This window comes from Ammospiza caudacuta, chromosome 3 (assembly GCF_027887145.1).
Source record: "Ammospiza caudacuta isolate bAmmCau1 chromosome 3, bAmmCau1.pri, whole genome shotgun sequence".
Classification (NCBI taxonomy): Eukaryota; Metazoa; Chordata; class Aves; order Passeriformes; family Passerellidae; genus Ammospiza; species Ammospiza caudacuta.
In genome coordinates, this window is record NC_080595.1 from 57832241 (window position 1) to 57853002 (window position 20762).

General features: G+C 38.5%; 1 protein-coding gene across 1 annotated transcript in view; it reads left to right on the forward strand.

Annotated features, from left to right (window-relative positions):
• NOX3 (NADPH oxidase 3) overlaps positions 1-14984 on the forward strand; it is a 38402-nt gene extending 23418 nt beyond the window's left edge. The window contains exons 10-13 of the mRNA XM_058802281.1: positions 1814-1976; positions 9007-9153; positions 12497-12621; positions 14858-14984. Of these exons, the coding sequence (XP_058658264.1) occupies positions 1814-1976; positions 9007-9153; positions 12497-12621; positions 14858-14984 (562 nt within the window). The remainder of the gene's footprint in view (positions 1-1813; positions 1977-9006; positions 9154-12496; positions 12622-14857) is intronic.
• Positions 14985-20762: the final 5778 nt, after the last annotated feature.

A 20762-nucleotide genomic window follows, 5' to 3' on the forward strand; every position in this document is an offset into this window, starting at 1 on the left:
AATTAGAAATGAAATCAGTGCCTTTGTTAAAGTCAAATGGAATGAGAAGTATGCCATTTCAGCAGAACTGGAGCAAAAATTGTTCAAAGTGATTGACAGAAAGTGTAAAAAATGAAGAAGAGAAAAAAAGTTATCAAATGTTGCTTGCCACAATGCAGGGTTGAAATTAACAGTACTGTCATATATAAACACTCCTCTTTTTAATCTCATTAGGGTGCCTAATGGCATCCTTCAGTTTCTTTCTTGCAATGTACTAAAAAGAATATTTCAATAGTTAAACTAGCAATAAAGCAAAAAATTGCATAGTTTCAATATTTAAAGTTATACACCAAATTGGTGACTATATTAAAAAATAACCTTCTGTGGAGAAGACAGAGCAACTGAATAATAAGGTAGGGTTAAGAATAAAATGTGTGGTTTTCAATTAGTTAAAGAGGATTAAAGTAAATGTTCATACCTATATATAGGTAGCAAAGACAGTTGTGACTTCTGAAAAATTTGGGAGCTGAAATCATAGAATAGTCTATTAGTGTGAAAATAATTAAGTTCCATGTTGTGTCTCTTCAGGATTTTGGCTGACTTAATTGCTGGTTTAATACACTGCCCCAAAATCTAACTGCTTTCACAGTCAGGAGTACTAGACAATCATCAAGCTGATCAGCAAATGCTTAAATTCTAAAAATAATCACAGAATCTGTTAATAATACCTTTCAAAACTAAATATTTCTCCTGCCTTCCCATGAATCTAATTTCTTTTCTAATGAAATGGATAGGAAGAATATGGACAATCCAAACCGCAAAAGTAAGAAAGTCCATAGCCCTGTTTTCTGCATCTCTTTGGCAAACACGTTGTAATATTTTTTGGCTCTTTGTTTACTATCTTCCTACCTTTGTCCACTCTGTCTAGATCAAATTAATGAGTTGCATAGCTCAGTTTTCCTTCTCCTCTTTCTCCTCCCTGCTTCTCTGAGGCTTTGTGTTTGGCTCAGCTGTAAAGCAGTGGCTGAGTAAAGCATTCAAAGCAATGATGGGATCTCTGTCACCTGAGGACACTCCAAAGTACTGTGTGTATTTACATTTCATGTAGCTAAAGGAATGAATCTGATTATTCAACAATCTTTCTCATCTCTAATTTTGACCAAAATTAATTTCTTGGCATCAGCAACATTGATTACAGGAGGCAGTAATATCAACAAGCATGTCTCCTTACACATTTTTGCCTTTACATCAGATACTAAGTACAGTATTATGCCAAAAATGTATTCCTGAAATACTGCTTTTTCAGAAAGAGCTGAGAAAATAGTAGTTCTCTTGCATATGATGACCTTTTTCTTGCCTTCTCCTTTATTACTTTAACTCAAATGCAGAACTTCTAAAAATGATTAATATAATCTGTTCCTCTTTACTTTGATATGTACAATATAACAAATAAAGCTCTAAAACAGGATGCTTTTCAGTAATTCATAATTAAATATGCAAATTCCACAGCTAAATTTGGACATGCAATTATATGACTAATCACATTTCAGAAAGCCAGAAAATTGCAATTGCATGCTTAAATAGATGGCCAGGCCCCAAATCCACATGGGTGCTCTTGTTCTCCCATTTCAGAGAAGACAGTTGCTTTGCGATTAAATGGCACTCACTGAAAATTAAATGTCTTTGTATGGGCAATTTATGTGCTGCCTTAGACATGTATTTTCTCTTTTATTTTAACAGAAATTCAGTTTTGACAATGTGTAGCCCAACAAATGTTAACCTTTCTGTCACTTTATGTGTTGTTGACTCCTGACTGAATGTTTTTTTGCTGTAGACTGGCTGTGGATGGACCATATGGATCTGCAACCACAGACATCTTCCACTACCGAGTCAGTGTGTGCATTGCAGCAGGAATTGGAGTCACACCATTTGCCTCTATTTTAAAATCCATTTGGTACAAATGCTGCAACCTTAACACAGTACTGGCACTGCAGAAGGTAGGTGGAAAAGTTTATTGCTTCATTAAAAAGTTCCACAAGTGAGCCTACTTAGCCAGGGGAGAGAGGCAATTCAAAGCTAGAGTCTCACTTGGGTGCTTTGACTTGCTCTGAGAAGCAGGCACTCCCTTTCCAGTGGCCTTAGGAACTGCTGTGGGGTGAAGTCCCCCGAACTCAGTGTCATTCTCGAAGAAAGAAGGTAGCCCAAGCTGCAATGTTTTCAGGAAAATTTGAAGGATCAGATTTTCAATAGCAACTGGAGATAACTGTGGAATGTTTTTAGCAGCTAGACAGATAATTAGGGAGCTACAAGAGAAACTTCACCTCTTTCTTACGAAAAAATAAATCCTGCAATGTCATCTCAATCAGAAGGGAAGGGCAGCACTTGCTCTTTGCCCAGGTGCAAGTTTCATGAGGGTCCTTCAGCAGCATGTCCTGGTCCAGAAGGCTGCATTCAGCAACCATTTGCTGCTTTTCTCACATTGCAAAGTTGGGATATTAACCAGCACAGAAGGAATATAAAAGGCATTTAAACTCCGGATGAGATGCATATATCAAAATGCATATTACTCCCTCGCACCACTTTAATTATTTTGTTGAAAAAATATGTTCAGATCTATAAGGTAAAGATGGCACCAAATTAATTAACATACCCTTAATTTTCTAACCTGTTACGTACCTTCTGCTAATGGCATGTGAGGCAGCACTGGGGACTATAGGTGAAGAGGAGATAAAAGGTGAAGTGGGGTGAGGGCAAGAAGGTAGCATAGAAAAAAATCAGCATTAGACATTCTCTTCCATATCTATCATGGCAAGTGGTAGCTTGTGGACCTTACAACTTTTAGGCCATTTTCCAGTTTAAAAGCTGAATCAGGAACTTTCAACATTTCACATTTAAGGACAAACATTGAAATTGCATTGGAAGAGACAGATCTCTGAAAGGGTCAATACATATGGAGCCGATTGCAGGACCAAGGGGGCTGATCTTTTTAAATGAAAGAGTGTTAAAACTGGCATCTTAATGACGAGCTGCCACTGAAAAAGCATCTGGGATTTTAGTAACTGAGGAGTTGAGGACAGGTTCAAATTGCCAGGGGGGATCTTTGAGGCAGAAAAAGCACTGAGAAAGGAGGGAAATAAAAATGGAAATATATGCTATTTGGGAAAAGAAGTGTATTTGCAAACACTATGATTGTACCAGGATGATCTTTTTCACTGGAAGAAGAGCTACACATATGCATGCAAACTTTATATATGTAGATTATGTATATTCTACCTGTATACAAGTAAAAGTGTTGTTGTTATGATTGTCATTGCTGTTATCTTAAGGGGAAAAGAACAGAATTTAACAATAGAATACTTAAAGGTGTTCATTCATAGGGAGAATTAGGGAGAATTTTGGCTAAATGTGCCTGCAAAAATAAATGCATCATGCATTCTGCCATGGTTTTCTACTATAGAGTTTGGTTTTTCTGAATTCTTGTGAAATACAAAATTATCAGGATTTCTACTTTTCTTTATATCTTGGCTTCATTACTGGTGCAGTGGGAATAGCAATGTTTATTTTTCACAGGTGTTATGAGGCTAAATTTCATCAGTGCTTGTAAAATATTTTGAAAGTGTGGATGAAAGGTCATGGGGAAGTTCACAGCATTACTTAAAAAAATTTAGCAGTGAGAGCGATTAATCTCAGGGTAGCTCCACTTTTTTTTTTTTTTTTCCATTGGTTAAAAGCTTCCACTTGTAGTATAATTACAAATAATTTAATCTTCCTCAAAGTATTCAGCACTCTCTTTTTGCCATGATGAGTACCATAGAAATGTCTATTAAGGAAATAAATAAGAGGTTTTTCTTTTTTTTAACAACTTCGTTTTGATTTGAGTACAGCTATCATTACGGTTATTGAACTAACATTTCTTAGTGTTGCCCACATATGGTTGAGATATAAATACTCATAGTTTCCATAATGTCTGCAGCTGTATAATTTAAAAAACCCAGCAAATCAAAAGGAGTATACATTTATCTAATTGATTCTTCACAATTAAGTAGCCTTAGAGCCCTCATTTCCCCATAATTTTTTGTATGTACTACCAGGCATGGCTGGAAAGTTTCTACTGGCTCTAGTTATGCATAATACAATTTATTTTTTTCACACTAGTGGTCTCATTTTTCAGATCAATTGCTACTGAAATTGATAAAATTGTACTGATCCACCAGATTCTAGCGTTACCAAACATCCACTTTCTCTTCCCTACAAAAGACATAAGAAAGATCCTATTTAGTAACACCAAATATCCATCTAGCCCCATGTCCTGTCTCCAATGGTGGCTCTTCATGAACACCTAGAGAAAAGTATACAGACCAGAAAAATCAGATGGTGATTGGTTTTACAGGACACTTCCTCACCATTGAGTGACTTGTAGCTCAGTAACTCCTTGATACAAGAGCTGTGCTTCTGTCTTTAATATCCCTTTGTGGCTTTTTCTTCCATGAAGTAGTCTAATTGTTTTTTGAATCCATGTATACCTTAAACAACCATAGCATGTTGTGGCAGTTCAGCTTCCTACTGAGAGGAAAACACAATCAGCCTCTTCCATTTGCTTTGGGACCGACTTCCTGAGGTAAATATCTGCCCCAGTCTCCAGTCCTGCACAAAAATCTTGTCTCGAAGGCCTAAAAACCTAGGCTCCTTCTTCTGTCACATGTAACCACCTTTCTGATCTTTTTTGATAACAGTTTAAGCTTTTTGCCTCAAATTTAGGAATATGATTTTGAACCTTGTTATGCATTTATGTGAAAGGCCGTTTGCTGCCACCCTAAACCCCCCCTCCTGCATGACCTCTGAGATTTCTTTTGTTGTTGTTTTGTTTGTTTGTTTGTTTGTTTTTGTATGCTGCAGCCCACAGGTAATGCAGTATACCCAAGAGCATGAAGGAGTGGAGTCTTGCAGGGAGGTGCCCACCTGCAGGTGCAGGAGGTTTTTGCAGGGGTATTCATGCCTAGGAGAGAGCAGCAAGAGACAGGGAAGAGGGATGTCCTTCTCTGACACCCCTTAAGTGAAAAGCTGGCTTTGCCCAGAGCTGCAGCTCCAACTCTGCCCTCAGGGAGCAGGGAGAAACAGATGAATGCTCGCCAACAGATAATTACTAATGACTATCCTCATGATGGAAGCTGATTTACAAAGAATGTTCTTTCACCTTAGAGCAAAGAGGTAACACAGCCCTTGCTCTTGTCCATTGTATAAAATACAGGATGTGGAAAACTGAAGGATAAATATCCATGAATTGCAAGAGCATTGCAGAAATAAGCAACTATTCAAACCCCTGCTTTGATCTGATTAATAGCAATACTGCATCTAACTCAATTTGCAAAAAGAGCACTTGGAAAATTTAAGACAGTTTACTTGGGCAAGCCATCAAGCTGATAAATGCAATTGATGGCAGTAGGGTGGGTGGAGACTAATGAAACATAAATCTAAACCAGATTTTTAAGTGTCCTAAATTGGAGTCAGTTAATAGCATGAGGCTTACAAGAAAAAAAACAAGATTCAGAATAATCTTTAATTATAGAAATGCACTGGAGCTACTTTATTCTACTGTTTTAATAAGGATTAATTTTTTTGGTGCATTTATTGTATTTTAATTATATATGTAATATGTTGTGCTATGCTATGGGCAGCCAGTGTAAAGAAAGGAAGACTTCTTTGTAAACACCATTTATTTTAGCATATTAGACTAGAAGTCCCCTTTGATCTAAGGGAAACTAATTCCTTTTACCCATAGGCCATACTTCTTCACTATCTCTTTTCTTTCTAAGATTATAATCACAGCCAAAAATACTTCTTCTAACAATAACGGTATTTCAGCATCACCAAATGCCTGCCACCACTTAATGTGAAAATCAGAGGCAACACAATGGGTGTCGTGGGATGAGCTTAAGGAATTTTTGCAGCTTCAGAAAGTTGCATTCTCTCCTTAGAGGAGTGTGCCAGAGGTGGCTTGTTCCAACCAGTGGGACTGGCTGTTCCTGTGACAGCCAGGCCTGCAAACAGCTAAAAGCATTCCTTCAAGAGGCATAGTCTGATGTTCTGGAAACCAGCTCCCCAGTTTGAAGACTGTATTGTCTCAACTCATTGGCTAGCTTGCCTTCCTCCTTCCCTGAATGCGCTTATCTCCCAGTCCTGCCCACATGCTCCCAGTTGCTACCCCATGAACATTTCTTTTCTCATTTAGAAACACATACCTCCTCTCCACACACGTGTACTAAATATACATTTCCATCAAATGCACTGCTGAAAAAACTTGAGAAATAAGATGATCAAGTAGAGTCTGGGGGAAGAAATTTCTCACTACAAATCAACAGCTATGGTGTGATACAGACTGACAGCACTCAGTGGGCTGATTTTCGAGGTGCTGAGTATATAGAACAACTTTAGGACTCAGACACAAAAAAGCTACATACAGGTTAAGGCTATAAAGCTTACCTAGTTTTGGTAATTTAAAATAATGCTGTTGTTTGCCACAAATTTGAAATTCTAGAACATCAGTGGCCTTGCTTTTTCCTCATAACCTATGCCAGGGTAAATCAGCAGCAACCCCCCCTCCATAAAGCAATGAGGTCATATTTAAGGCAAAATATTGAAACAGAAGGGGAAAAAGCAAACAGCCAAGATGGTTAGTACTAAAGTTCCACAGACAGTCTTATTCCTGGGCTGTAAAAATACCCTACTTAACCCTGAATGCCTTATCTCTGTTTCTGGGATCATACATCATTTATATTTCTTACATAAACCACAGATGGTCTCTTACAGTACACTCAGATCTAGGAAACATCTCAAATTACTGTTAGTGTCTTTCACCAAATCTCCACTGAAGCATGGTATTACCACATTTTTCTCCCACCACCTTACCAGAAGTCTGACAACCTAATATATTAAATCTTTGGGAAATCTCTTTATAGCTTTCTGGTTTCTTTCTCTGGTTTTTCATTTCAGAAGTGTCCAATACGCATTTTTACCCCATTGATTCTGTGGAAAAGAGTTAATGATTGCCTTGGAAACATGCCTTCAGATCACCTTTGATATTGCAGTACAATAAAAGACAGAGGGGCTGGTGAGCAGAGAAGGAGATGAGTTGGAGAAAGCTAAAGGATTTTTCAACAAAATGAAAATCACAGTCATAATAAAATAAGTTCCAATCATTCAGGTTTTATAAACTTATACATTGTCCTTCCTGCTGTTCCTTTCACATCTGAAATGGCGTAGTTTTAGACTTCCTCCATGTTTGTGAATTTCTTCTTTGGATAAATTTTGAAAATACCCAGCCTGCAGAGGCCCATTTGAGGTTTGGCACCATCTGGTCAAAATAACGCTAGAGTGGGCAGCAAGAGCTGCAGAATCTGAGTAATAAGAATTGCAATCACACTTGTAACTGTGCTTCAGACTGCCATCAGGGTAGTGCCTGGACAGACAGCCTGGGAGTTTCAGGCATTCATCCTCTGGGTAGGACAGGAAGTCACAGCTGAGTTGTCTCCATATCTGTAATGGCTTCATACAAGGCACTGAGCTGAAACCAGGGGATGGACTGGTCCCAGTCCTCCACACAGCACACATTGTGAGAGGAGATTTCCAACTGGGAAATCATGATGGTGCTGAAGACTCCCTAAGGTCACTCCTGATGGACCTAAGAGTGACTGAGTTTCAGTGCACTGATAAGATCCTGACAAGGGAATTTCATCAGTGCTGAGGCAGTTCCTACTGCAAATTTTATTAACTTGTACACAGACAAGACATTTGCACATGGTCATCAGACACCAATCCTGCAGATGTGGTCATATAGGACAGCCTTCTAGAAATAGCTAATTAGTTAGAAGGCGCTTTATACGCAGTTAAGACAACTGATCACAATAGATCATGCGCTTGCAGGAGTGGTCACAATGATCCCTGGGCCAGCTGGCTATAAAAACTGGGCAGAAAAAGGTTCTTGTGGGCTCCTACTGTTCCAGCTGAAGATGCCAGAGGAAGGACTCTTGAAATAGAAACTCATCATCATATGGACAATGACTAACACTCTTATTTGAAAGGTTTTTTTTCCTATGCAAGCATTACCTTATGCCAAGATATTAATAAATTAGCTTCTTTCTTTAAAAAAAATCAAAAAACAGCAAACTGTGCTATGTTTTTGATTTACTGCAATAGAGTAGGAAAAATAAGTCATAGCAATGATTAAAGGATGCCTCTCAGTGGCAGAAACATTTGGTTTGCTATAGACACAATTATAGGATGACTTGATCTCTAATTTCTACTTGTAGAACAAAACTTTGATAACAGGCTCTCCAACCCAACCGATAATAAACGAAAAAGATGAAAAGTGAAACTAGTAATATCTAGATGAGATAAATTGTGTCAGTTTTTGATAGAGAGGAGGGTTTCAAACAATAGAAAACAAATCATGGAATAGTAGTTCATTTTACCCCTTTGGCAACTATAAATTCAGTTTCAGGTTTCCCTAGGAACTAGATGCTCCAAATTAAACATGAAATACATTTTTAAAAAAGGAATAGGGACTATTTCTCACTTGTGTTATACAGGGCATATGACTTGAAGAACTCAAATACCTTTTGGCAACATCAAGAGTTAGCCTATGGCATAAGGTCTTGAGAAACAAGGAATTCCTTGCTTCAATGCTGAATAAAACTAAAACTAAATAAATCCAAAATTTCAAATAATCATCAAATTATTTGCAAGAAATGAAGGGCTAGGTATTACACGTCAAAGCAGAGATGCACTGGCAGGGCTTTATGGGAAGCTTGCCCATTGCCTACTTTAACTAGCACAGTAATATTCATTAATTCACTCATTGTTTAAGATGACAATCAAAATTTTAAAATGTCAAAATGATGTTCAATTATGTTTACTATAAATTTACTGTGGTGAAGATGCACACACTATATGGTTAATGAGCTGAGCAAGTAATTAGGAAGTTTTGTTGAAAGTTTGCTTCTTGTTAAATCTCTTTACTTTATTTGACAGGTTTATTTTTACTGGATTTGTCGAGACCCATCAGCATTTGAGTGGTTTGCTGATCTTCTTTTCCATTTGGAAACAAAAATGGCTGAAAAATGGAAAAATGATTTTCTAAGCTATCACATATTTCTTACTGGCTGGGATGAAAGTCAGGTAATAATGAAACTGTTACAAGTCAGAGTTAATGTACCTTGCTTTTCCAGTATGGTAACATATGGAACAAGAACAGCTGAATAAATGATGGATGAAGCAGAGAGAAAAATAACTGTAAATATGAAGATCCTAAGACGTCTGTTTACATTTCACATTTAGGAAAACAGGAATGGAGAAATCAAGCCAGGGATTCTTCCAATCCTGCATCTTGTCTTGGGTAAAGGTGGTTACCAGGAGTCTCACAGAAAAGCGCAGAGAGCTTTCAGGAGCTCATCAAGGGATATTTTGTCTATGTCTTAGGAACAGTCTTTCATTAGATTCTGTCATTTTTGTGCTGAAATTTTGAGAACTGTCTAAAAAGTGTAGGTTTCATTTACTCTTATTATTTAATACAACTTCTGTTGTAGTAATCCCTATATATATATATATATATATATATGCATAAATACATATACATATACATGTATCCAGTGCATTTTTGTAAAGTACTACACTTTGAAAATTTTGGCAACCAACTCGATGGTCTAATTCATGTTGTTTGAAAAGACATTTTCTCTGATTGACTTTAAATTTGCCATCTCATAATTTCATTGGATCATACCACCTCAGGCACTTAAGTCTTACACTGGGTCAATATTATTCAACCTCTTTAGTCTTTAGCTAAACACAAAAGTGTTGATTTTCTTTCTCTCTCTCTCTCTCTTCCCTTTTTAATGGATCACTCAGATCATGCAGTGATAAGTCAGGCACCTGCCAGAAAAACTCTAACAGGGAAGTCTTTGCTCTACTGTTTTATTTCCTGCTGTCTCTGTTGAATGAAGGACTGCCTAGTAGAGATGAAAAAAATACAGATTTCATAGAGCTTTTCCTTTTCTGCCTCTGCTGATACAAAACCCCCATTGTTTCTTTTTGCTTTCCTTAGAGTTTCTGTCAAGTAATGAGGTATGTGCATAAAGCTGTATTCAGAAAAATCCACTCCCATTGTGAAGTATATGGCAGTTATAGAAGCTACTGCTCTGCATTAGCAATATCATAGGGTGTTACCTAAAACCTGCTCTTAAAGAAGCTATCGGGGAACCTAAAAGCCACAAAGCTGCCCTCATCTTTCAACTATGACCTCACTTCCCTCTTGGGCAAATATCAGGCCAGAAGTCAGGTAGGGTGACAATGGTTCTTGACAATAGTGGGTGTCTGTCTGTCTTCACTTGTGTGCCCTGCACTTTTCTGAAGGGACTTCTTCCTCTCTTCAACCCCACGATCTCTCTCAGTTCCTGTCAGAGGAAGGTTCTTCAGTGGCTATTTCTCCCACTCTGACCTGGGCACTGTGCTCAGTAACATCATCTTCTTCAGATACACACAAAGCTCCCTAATCTTATAGGACTTTATTTTTAGTAAATTCCTGTTCATCACTCCTCAAAATTTGAGCTTCTGCACCAGTAATATATGAATGATATGTTAGTTCTCCCCTGGCAAAAAACAAAACAACGTTCTCAGGGTTCTCTCCCTGTCTCACCATATAGATGACCAGTGGTCAAGTGAAGTTGAAATCAAGGAGGAAGAAGGGCATTTTAAACCTTCTAGTACACCCTCCTTTTCTGACATGTGTCTACTCCTCAGACATGTTTGTTCAATGCTTTGAGCTCTTTGCAGATTCCATGTTGGCAACAGATGGTCAAGCAGATGAGGCTTGACAAGGTCTGCCTCTGCTCGGACAAGTCCCTGCAATACCCCTGGGACTCCTAGGCAACCCTGGCACTCTGAGCTATTGCAAAGGCTAATATCAAAACTCCTGGGAAACTTCCACTTAATGAGAACACCCATCTTATCAATGGGACAATTTTGCTGCAAACAATTCAAAAATTCTGCAGTTTTCTACCTTCCCCTCTTACCAAACACTTTAAGGTCTTTCTTAGACTATTCCAAATCCTTCATGACAGTGGCTCAAACTAATAAGAAGAAGCTTTTAGAAACACAATCTCTTGTGACAACTTTGCTTGACAAGAATAATTGTGTTGGTAAGGAACATGGAAGATCATTAGAAGAAGAAATATATAGTATTCCTACAAAATGGATCTAAATTTCAGCAACCACTTCTGCAAAAGATGATTATGAAACTTAGTCCATGCTAGGGCCTGGACTAAATGCAAACTCCATTATTAACTTACTTTCCTCTGTTAATTTCTTGATAGTGGCAGCAATGATGATAGTCTGTAGTGGAAACAAGCCTATTACTCCTACATAAGAGCAGTACAGTTAGGAGTGACAGTGGTTTTTGGTTTTTAAATGCACCTGGGAAGTACCTAGACAGCACAGTAATGGGTGCAGTATAGAAGGTGAAGGACAGTAAATGCCCATGAAAATAAGGAATTTTTTCTGGCACTTGGGAGCTGAGAAACTCACTTGGTTCAGTGCTTCACCTGAGGTGATCCGCTTTCTGTACCTACCTCTACCTGAGGAGAAAATTCAAAACATTGAGGGTTGTACACAGAGCCACAGAATTGTTAGGGATGGAAGAGACCTCTGGAGAGCCTCCAGTCCAACCTCCCCTGCCAAGGCAGGGTCACCTAGAGCAGGTTACACAGGGACTTGCCTAGATGGGCTTTGAATGTCTCCAGAAAGAGACTCCACAACCTCCCTGGGCAGCCTTTTACAGTGCTCTGCTGCCCTCAGGATAAAGAAGTTCTTCGTCATGTTGAGATGAAACTTCTTGTGTTTGAGTTTATGGCCATTGAGCCTCATCCTGCCACTGGACACCACTGAAGATAGTCTGGCACCATCCTCCTGACAGCTGTCTTTGAAAGATTTACATGAATTAATGAGATCCCCTCTCAGTCTTCTCCTGACTAAACAGGCCCAGTTCTTCTCATAAGAGAGGTGCTCCAGACCCCTCATCATCTTTGTGGTCCTCCACTGGACCCCTGTTTTTACCCCTGCTGAGCTGGTATATCCACTGGGTTTTCCATCAGCACCAGAATGCTCTGGACTTTGCTCTTAGGTGTTTTGGAAAGGCTTTTCACAATTCTAGTAATATTGTGAACTTTCAAATACTCATCTCTCCCTCTCCCTCTCCCTCTCCCTCTCCCTCTCCCTCTCCCTCTCCCTCTCCCTCTCCCTCTCCCTTTCCCTCTCCTCTCCTCTCCTCTCCTCTCCTCTCCTCTCCTCTCCTCTCCTCTCCTCTCCTCTCCTCTCCTCTCCTCTCCTCTCCTCTCCTCTCCTCTCCTCATTTGATAATTGCAGAGTGTCCTTTCCATCATTCCATCTTTCCCAGCATTATTGCTGTTGCCTCTCACTTGGAATACAGGTTTTTTACTCTAATATTATTATCTTGTAAATTTGCCTCTAGGCTACTCACATAGCCCTACATTGTGATGACAAGATGGATGTAATTACTGGTTTGAGACAGAAAACCTGGTATGGAAGGCCAAACTGGGACAATGAGTTCAAGAAACTAGCTGAAAACCATCCTAGGTAAGGCAGGCTGGTTTCTAACCTTGTTAGGTAACTCTTCTCTCAGCATAAACAGTGGGAGGAGGGGAGAGCAAACCTTTCTAAATGACCCTTTTAAAACAATTTCTTCTTTTTTGCTGTGTGGAAAGAAGATTTATGCTTAATGAAGATTTTAATGAAGAAATCTCGGAAAGAGAATGCCAATAAAATCTAATTTTTGGACAAGAAAATCTAATATTTAGAAGTATTTCAATATCCTGGCCTTTGTCCAGATATAATTGAAACACACAATCCAATTACTGTTCTGCACAAAGGACAAAGTAGCATTAATTTCCCTTGAAGATGGTTATTAAAGAGATAAACTGTGATTTTTTTTCTTATGATGTCAAGGATATGTTCGTTCCCCTAACATATTTGGCCGCTCTTGCAAGACTATGCTGTTCTGTTATTAGTTCATCTCTGCTGGCAAAGACAGTTCATTTGAACTTGGTGGATTTGCTAGTGGTCTAAGAAAAGCTTCTTTGTTCCTGAAAGCCTTTGAAGCAAGAATTTGAAATATTTTGTGTTCAGCAGTAGAAAATTCCAGAATCTTTGTGACTTTGTGATTTCCAAACATTTACCTGCTAATGTAAAATAAAGGCTTGCACTTGGAAGACAGAGATACAAAAAGAAAAAGCAGAAAACTTCTTTTAAAAGATGAAAAAGACCCAAGAAAAAGCTGAAAGGGAGGAGATCAAAGAGAATACAGTAAGCTACAAGAATACCATAAAATTGCAAAAATAACAGTAATAGAGAATTCAGTTGATGGAGGTCAAAATAAATACAATCAGGAAATATGAAAGATTAAAAGCATAAAAAGGCCAAGAATAGAAAATATGACTTTTGAAAGACCTTTCATAGGGATTCTACTATATAAACAGAGCTTTTAAAGTTATAGTTGAAACATTACTTTTTAACATTAGTTACTTCTGCAGCTGTAAGTACAGATGAGATAAAAATGTTTTTCTGCTGCTCAGGGGGATATGGGCATTAGCTTTCCCTACTGGATCTTGAGGTAGTTCCATAGAAAGCCAGTCCTAAACTGACAGGAAAATCTCAAATTTTTTTTGTGAGCCTATATATCCATGTTTACGGTCAATGTTGAACCTTTTAAAGAAAACCTTGCATGAAATAAGGATTCCTTATGAGAAAAGAATACCCTGATTTTCCTTGCTCTGAGTTACAGAAGATTCAAGAGTCAAACAGAAGAGTTTCTACTGTGTGATGAAACAATCAGCTTTTAGGATCTGAATAAATTTTGAGTCCCTGTGCCTAGGTTGACAGAGTTCCCCCTGGCTGCGGCAGCGTCTTTTAGCAGATTAGCAGGAATACACCACTTCAGGTTAAACCTGGTGCAATTGAGCAGCAAAACAATTTGGGCATGACTTCGGGGGGCTACAGCTTGGGCTCTAGAATCATATCCACAGCCCCTCCTTTGCAGGAACAGACCCTTTTAAACTCATTCTATCACTTGTCACTTCCTCTGCATTTCTGCAGATTGATCTTTCCCCAGCAGCACAGCACATGAAGCTGTGTCTGCATACATGTTTTAAAGCAATATGTGTAGTGTGCTTATAGGCAAACCCTTTGGGCAGTTTCTAGCAGGCTGCCAGGTTACCAGCTCCCTACGTGCTCGTGCACGTATGAATGCAATTGTTTGTTACATTTGTCACGTCCTTATTTTATAAGAAGTACCTATTTACAAATGTTGTTATTAAATCATCAATTTAAAAATTGTCTGTGGGCAGAAAACTGTTAGACTAGGTGGCATGGGGGCTGGGGTGGGGGGACAGACAGGGGAAGAAAACTCAGAAGTAACTGAGCATTTTGTATAATTTTTTAGGAAGAAATTAACTCAGCTGGAGAAAAAGCACTTAAAATTTTCAGTGTAAGCAGTATGTTTGCCTCTCTGAAAAAGCTATGAAGATCAAAACCAAACAGTTACCATTTAAAACATTTTGTGACCTCTAATATAGCAATCTAATAAATAATGTAATGAGACATAATAAACATGAAAGTATTAAAATTATTATACTCTAACTTAGCAACACTAATTATGCAGTACATAACACAAAGTATACAGTAACGCAAGATTTTTCAAATGTATTTCTCAAAAAGCCATTTGAAAAGATGCAAAGCTGAAGGCAGCCAAAAAGCACAGTTGTATCCATTTCCCCTGCTACTCTCACGTTTGTTGTTGTTGTTATTGTGATTCCAGCAACAGCATTGGTGTGTTCTTCTGTGGACCCAAGGCTCTCTCTATGATCCTGCAGAAGACATGCAACTCATATTCGTCAGTTGATCCAAGAGGAGTTCAGTTTCACTATAACAAAGAAAGTTTCTAGGCTGTACTTCTTAGCTGTATAATAGATATTACCAGACTGTGTATTTTTTCCCCATCTTCTCCCATCCTCTACTCATTCTGCAGCATTCAGGCCAGATATTAAGAGTTGCAGATTGAAATAGGTGTATTGACTTCAGTAGAAAAATGCCATCTATGGCAGCTAAAGATTTGGGCCCCTTCCTTAGCCTTTTCATTGCTTACTTAATGATCCTGTGAATCCCTCTACACCTGTGTGAAAACACACACAAACCATAACCTTTGAAGAAAAAGGCATGAGTAAAAGGGATACTCAGAGCTGTACTTTGCTGTTGTGTAGATTGCAGGCAATACATCCCTGCTGTTTAAATCATGCCCATTGAAAGCATTTCCTTCCTGGTTTTCTGATTTTACACTCCCACTGCACACACATCCATATCCACATTACATTTTGTACCACAGCAACAGTATTTCTATACACCCTGTCAAATTACAAAGGAGTAAATTTGTATTGCCCTACCAAGCTATGCACCATTTAAACCTGCCATTTCCATGGGAATGGTGTCTGTGTATCCCATGGACTAATATGTACTTAGGCTTAATAGGCTAAGGGAACTACGGAAATATTTTCCATTCAGCAAATGGATCTCATGAGACATGCAGCTGAAACTGTGGGAAAAAGCTTCATGACAGAATGACTGAGGTGGGAAGGCACTCCTGGCTTCTACTCCAAACCTCTTGCTCAGAGTTGATTCTGTGAAGAGAAGAGTGACATCAGCATTCTTCCATTCCTCAGGAACCTTCTCCCATCAGCATGACTATTCAAAAATAAAGAATGGCAGGTTCCCTCAGCACTTGTGGATGCATGCCATCAGCTTCCATGGACTTGCTTAAAATATCCCTATCCTGTTTCTCCTTTACTGAGGATAAGCATGAATTTTTTCAGATCTTCCCATTTGCCTGAGAGGCCAGGGATCTCTGAATGTCAACCTTATCTGTAAGGACTGAAGCAAAAAGGAATTGAGTACCTCTACCTTTCTCCATGGCCTTGGTTGCCAAGTTCCCCACCCCAATCAGCAGCAAAGCAACATTTTCCTGGCCTTCCTTTTGCTACTGATGCATGCACAGCAACTCCTCTTCTCTCACCAGATTCAACTCCCAATGGGCTTTGCTGACCCCATCCCTGCACACTCATTGTCTCTATATTCCCTGCATCATCTGCCCTTGCTTCCACCTCTCGTATGCCTCCTTTTGTGCTTCAGTTCTGTCAGGAGGGAATTGTTCAACCATATGGATCTCCCACCATCTTTGGCTTAGTCCACAGCAAGAGGGATCATATTTGAACCTGCAGAAGGTGATTCTTGAAAATCCTCCAGTTCCCCTGGACCCCTCTTCTCTCAGGTCCTCTCACAGGACCACACTGCATGGGAAACTTCTAGGCATTGAATTCCTCCTGTGTCCTCTCCATGCCACGTGTATTAGTGTACATGCACTTTAGAAAGGCATCCAGTCATGTGAGTTTTCAAAAAGAGGTGTTCGATCTTTCCTCACCCTGCTTTTCTGTAGACACTTTCTAGTTTGTGTGGATACCTAGGAGTAGACCCCTTCTGCCCTGGTTTTTTTTGGTTGTGACATTTCTCCTGTTCACATCGTCCTGTATACTTTATTTGTTGCTCCAGTCCACCACCTCCTCATTTGATTGTTGTCCACTCCCTTCCCATCACACAACATTCCATAAGATACAAAAGGGAGAAAAAATATTTCCTTCTATCTCAGCACAGAGAGTAAAACCACTCTATATTTGAGTTGGACTGAGGTGTAACAGTTCACTAGGACCACATAATGCATTTATCCAGCCACATGATAAAAATGGGAGATAGGAAACATCCTGTGTATGTCAGCATTTGAATGACAAACAGATGACAACATTACATATGTATCCTTACCCACAGGCAAAAAATGCCCACTAGAGGGGACATAAATGTATAGACAAAAGAAACAGAACAATGAAAATTATGACAGATAATTTGTTTTATATGTCTTCTACTAGGGGATATGGTGTGTGTGAACTGAAATTGTTCCACAATATACAGTTGTATTATTATTGTTAAGTTTAGGGCAACGCATCTTTGTTTTAAAATAGTTGAAGTTTTTTTAAATGCCTGCCTATGTGAAATGATTAATGCAGAGCATACTGTGTTAGCAGTAGAGTGAGGAGAGAATTAGAGCCTCTGCCAGTTCACCTAGAGGCATTTATCTTTTATTTTTTCCCCTGGTGCCCATGCTGAGCCTCAGGGTAAGCTGACACATTTTCTAATATAAATTAAGCTTTTTTTTTTAATGTGTGTTGAAAATCTTGAAGGAAATGAGAAATGTGTGTAGGCACCAATAACAGCTGCCATTGCATGAAAGAAAGAGGTGACAATTTCCTGCAGATTCTGAATGATTGTCTTAATGGGGTTGGATCGGAGGTAACAAGCACAAAGATATTGTGCTGCCAGAAAAACAGGATCTGTTCTCCCCCCAGCCTCATGCAACAAGATGTAACATTTAGCTTCTGGCTCAACATGGCATCTCTTCACTGCTTTGATTTATTCCCACTTTTGCAAATCACTGTGGTATGCTACAGGAGATGCATTTAGAGCCCTTGTTATAGTTCATTGAGTAGCACTGCTGTTATCACCACCAGAGGAGAATTTCTCTTGCATCAAGACTGAGTGACCTAGAATAAAGGAAAAATAATAATAATTTTTAAAAAAGTGGGGAGGTTTGTTGGACGAGGATGAAACTGCATTTAGGTTGAATGAAAACCCCTTTATTACAAATACAATTTGAATCAAAATGGAAACTAGGAAAATTTGGCTTCCTGCCTTGTTTTGAATAACACTGAGCACACAGCAGCTATGATAATGTGAGTGCATATGTAACGACTCTATTATTATGTTTATATATGGAAAAATCATTCACTGTCAGGGAAAATGAAAGATATCTTCATGGATTTGTCCATTCAGCTGCTTCAGCAGGAAGTGTTCAGCACTGTGTAGGAAAATATTATTAAATAAAATATAGTCATAACAGCACAGACTCACCACATCCTGTGACAGAAAACTAATCATAGACAAGGATCATAAATATACAGATTAATTACTTTGGCTCTTACAATAAAAAGACTGCTATTATAATGATTGAAGTTTTGTTATGATAATTTAAGTTTATTCACTAGGAATCGTAAATTGAAATACATGGGCTTATATGTTCTGGCTTTCCCCCTTCTCCCCCTTCTCCTAAGCTGTATGTAGTAGAAACTATTTTAGTAAATTTGTTCCTTAGTTTACACTAAAATATTGAAGAGAAACTGCCACTCTTAACAGAAAATCCATCATAGGATGTCTGTGCCATATCAACACTATTACAAGGACTCTCCTGCTTCTTTCCTGCTTTTAGGTATAATCAAATGGCTTAGTGGAAATACTGTTAACTGCAAAAAAGTGACAAACTTTTCAAAGGTTTGAGTGCTTCTGATTAGCAGGAGATTTTATAAAAAATGCCTCAAAGGCAGCTTAGTTGCCTTCAGAAAAGCAATAAACTAAATTATATGGTAGATTTATAATCTCAACTGGTTAACAATTTCAGTGGGTTTTTTTTCTTGATGGAAAATTACCTGAATTTCTTCAGCAACAGAGAAAAGGAAAAGAAATAACTGACATGCTTCCACCCAGCTCGCTCTATAAATACAAAAAGCTCAAATGAAACATGCATAGTCAACCAAGTAAGGAAGAATGCAAACCTTTGAGGGTCAATGCAGCATAGCAGGTGATGGGCTGGAAGGTGCAATACCTCATTGCGTCTCCTAACACTTCTCAGGTAATCACATACCATGCATGAAGTCACCTTGGTGACCACAAACAAGGTGGAGGACACCCTACCAAGGACTGGCTGTTCTAATCCTTCCTAGTGCTGTAACCTGGCTCAGTTGAGGCTCTCCCACCTCAGTCACATCCTCTATTCTGCAGCAGCAGCTCTGACTCCTCCTGTGTGATCACTTAATTTTCTGGGAAATTCTGCATTTCTGCAAAATAAAACTGGGTGTCCATTTCATTAAAGCTGCAGCCACATTTTTCAAGAATGTCTACTTACATGTTACTGAATATGTTCAAATGAGGGCTGATGATTTGCATTTTAAAACTCTAACCAGAGTCTAGGTCTATTTAACAGGAGTCTACTTGTCCTTCAACAAGTCATATCTTGCAGTGAAAAAAAATCTCAATTACACAATGGGTCTTAATATATGGGAACAAATGTGCTAGTTGACATGGAAACACACTTTTTTTCAAAAGCAAGAAAGGACAAAAAAAGCTTAAACTCGTTAAAAGATATATTAGCATCCTTTCAGAATACACAGAAGGAAACAAAAGTTGTATAGTATAACGAACCACTCAAACCAGCATATTTTTTCAAAGGCTATCTGCTTCAAATATTTGCATCTATTATCTCTAAACAATAATGACTTCTAACATGGTAAGACATTTGTATTCATTGAGGATAAAAGCCCTGAGCCTGCCAATACTTACACATGTGCTTTACTAACTTCAAACAATCTTTTTGCTATCCTAGAGGACTAAATATGGTTTCCTTTGAAGCTCATGCACAGAGGACTGAAGTCAGGCTCAAGGCTGGGTCCTGAAGGCTGATCTCTATTATTCAGCTATTGCACTACCAGACTGACTTGATACTTGTCTAGAGACCAATTCTCTGGTACAGTAATTCTGAATATGAAAGATAACTTACAATCACGCTCGCCTTAAGGTACACAGATAAGATTGCACTTATACACTCTAATAAGAGGCCTAATTTCTAATGGTCTTGCAGCTTTTATTAAGCAAAAAAAATTAAAAAAAAAAAAAAGTGGGCTTGGGGAGAGAGCTTTTATCTTCTTTTATTTTGGCCAAACGATGAATATGCAGATCTGAACATTTTATTCTGTGGATATATGCAAATAAGGAGGAGAGAGGGCAAATAAGAGCCTGTCCTCTGACACAAAATTCCTGGTCTTCAGGGTACTGCAGACCATTCCCCAGTATCACTGCCTTAAATGCTGAACCTCCTGTGCCCTTGCTTGAGACAGGTTCTTTGCACAAAAGCTACATTTTTCCTCCTGCTGCTGTCTCAGGCTGCAAAAACCTTCACAGAAATCATTACTGTCAAAAACCTGAACTAAATGGGCTTTGTGAGCAAAGATAAGGATGTGTGCCCAAGCCGAAGCTAACACACAGTAGTTGCAGCGTGGATGCACACAGGAAATTTGCAGATACCTATCTGCTTTAGATATCACACACACAATTCCCTCTTACTGTAACAAGCACAATGTATTTGTTTTCATGTTTCTAGGAATTCACAAAGGTTAAAAAAATGAAAGACAAATTCAAAAGGTCTCAGGCACATAATCAACCTGCAACATATCACACACATTAATTATACATTACCAATCAATTACATTTAGATAAAAATGTTTAAATTTAAGAATGCCCACTATTTTCTCATTAATATTAGTAAAATATCCATGTAATTTTCTGAGATTTTGTGCTGCTAAGAAAATTCAGAGGGCTATGCAGAATGCATACCAATGCAGAGTTAGCCATTTAAGATCACTCTTTTTTAGATTCCTTACCACACTGGCAAAAGGAAGATAGTTAAGAGGCACAGTTGGACAACTTTGAATTTAATATCAAAGCTTTGAGGACTAAACAAACAAATGTATGCTGTGATACTGGTCAACACTGAAGTTACTTCAAATACAAATCAG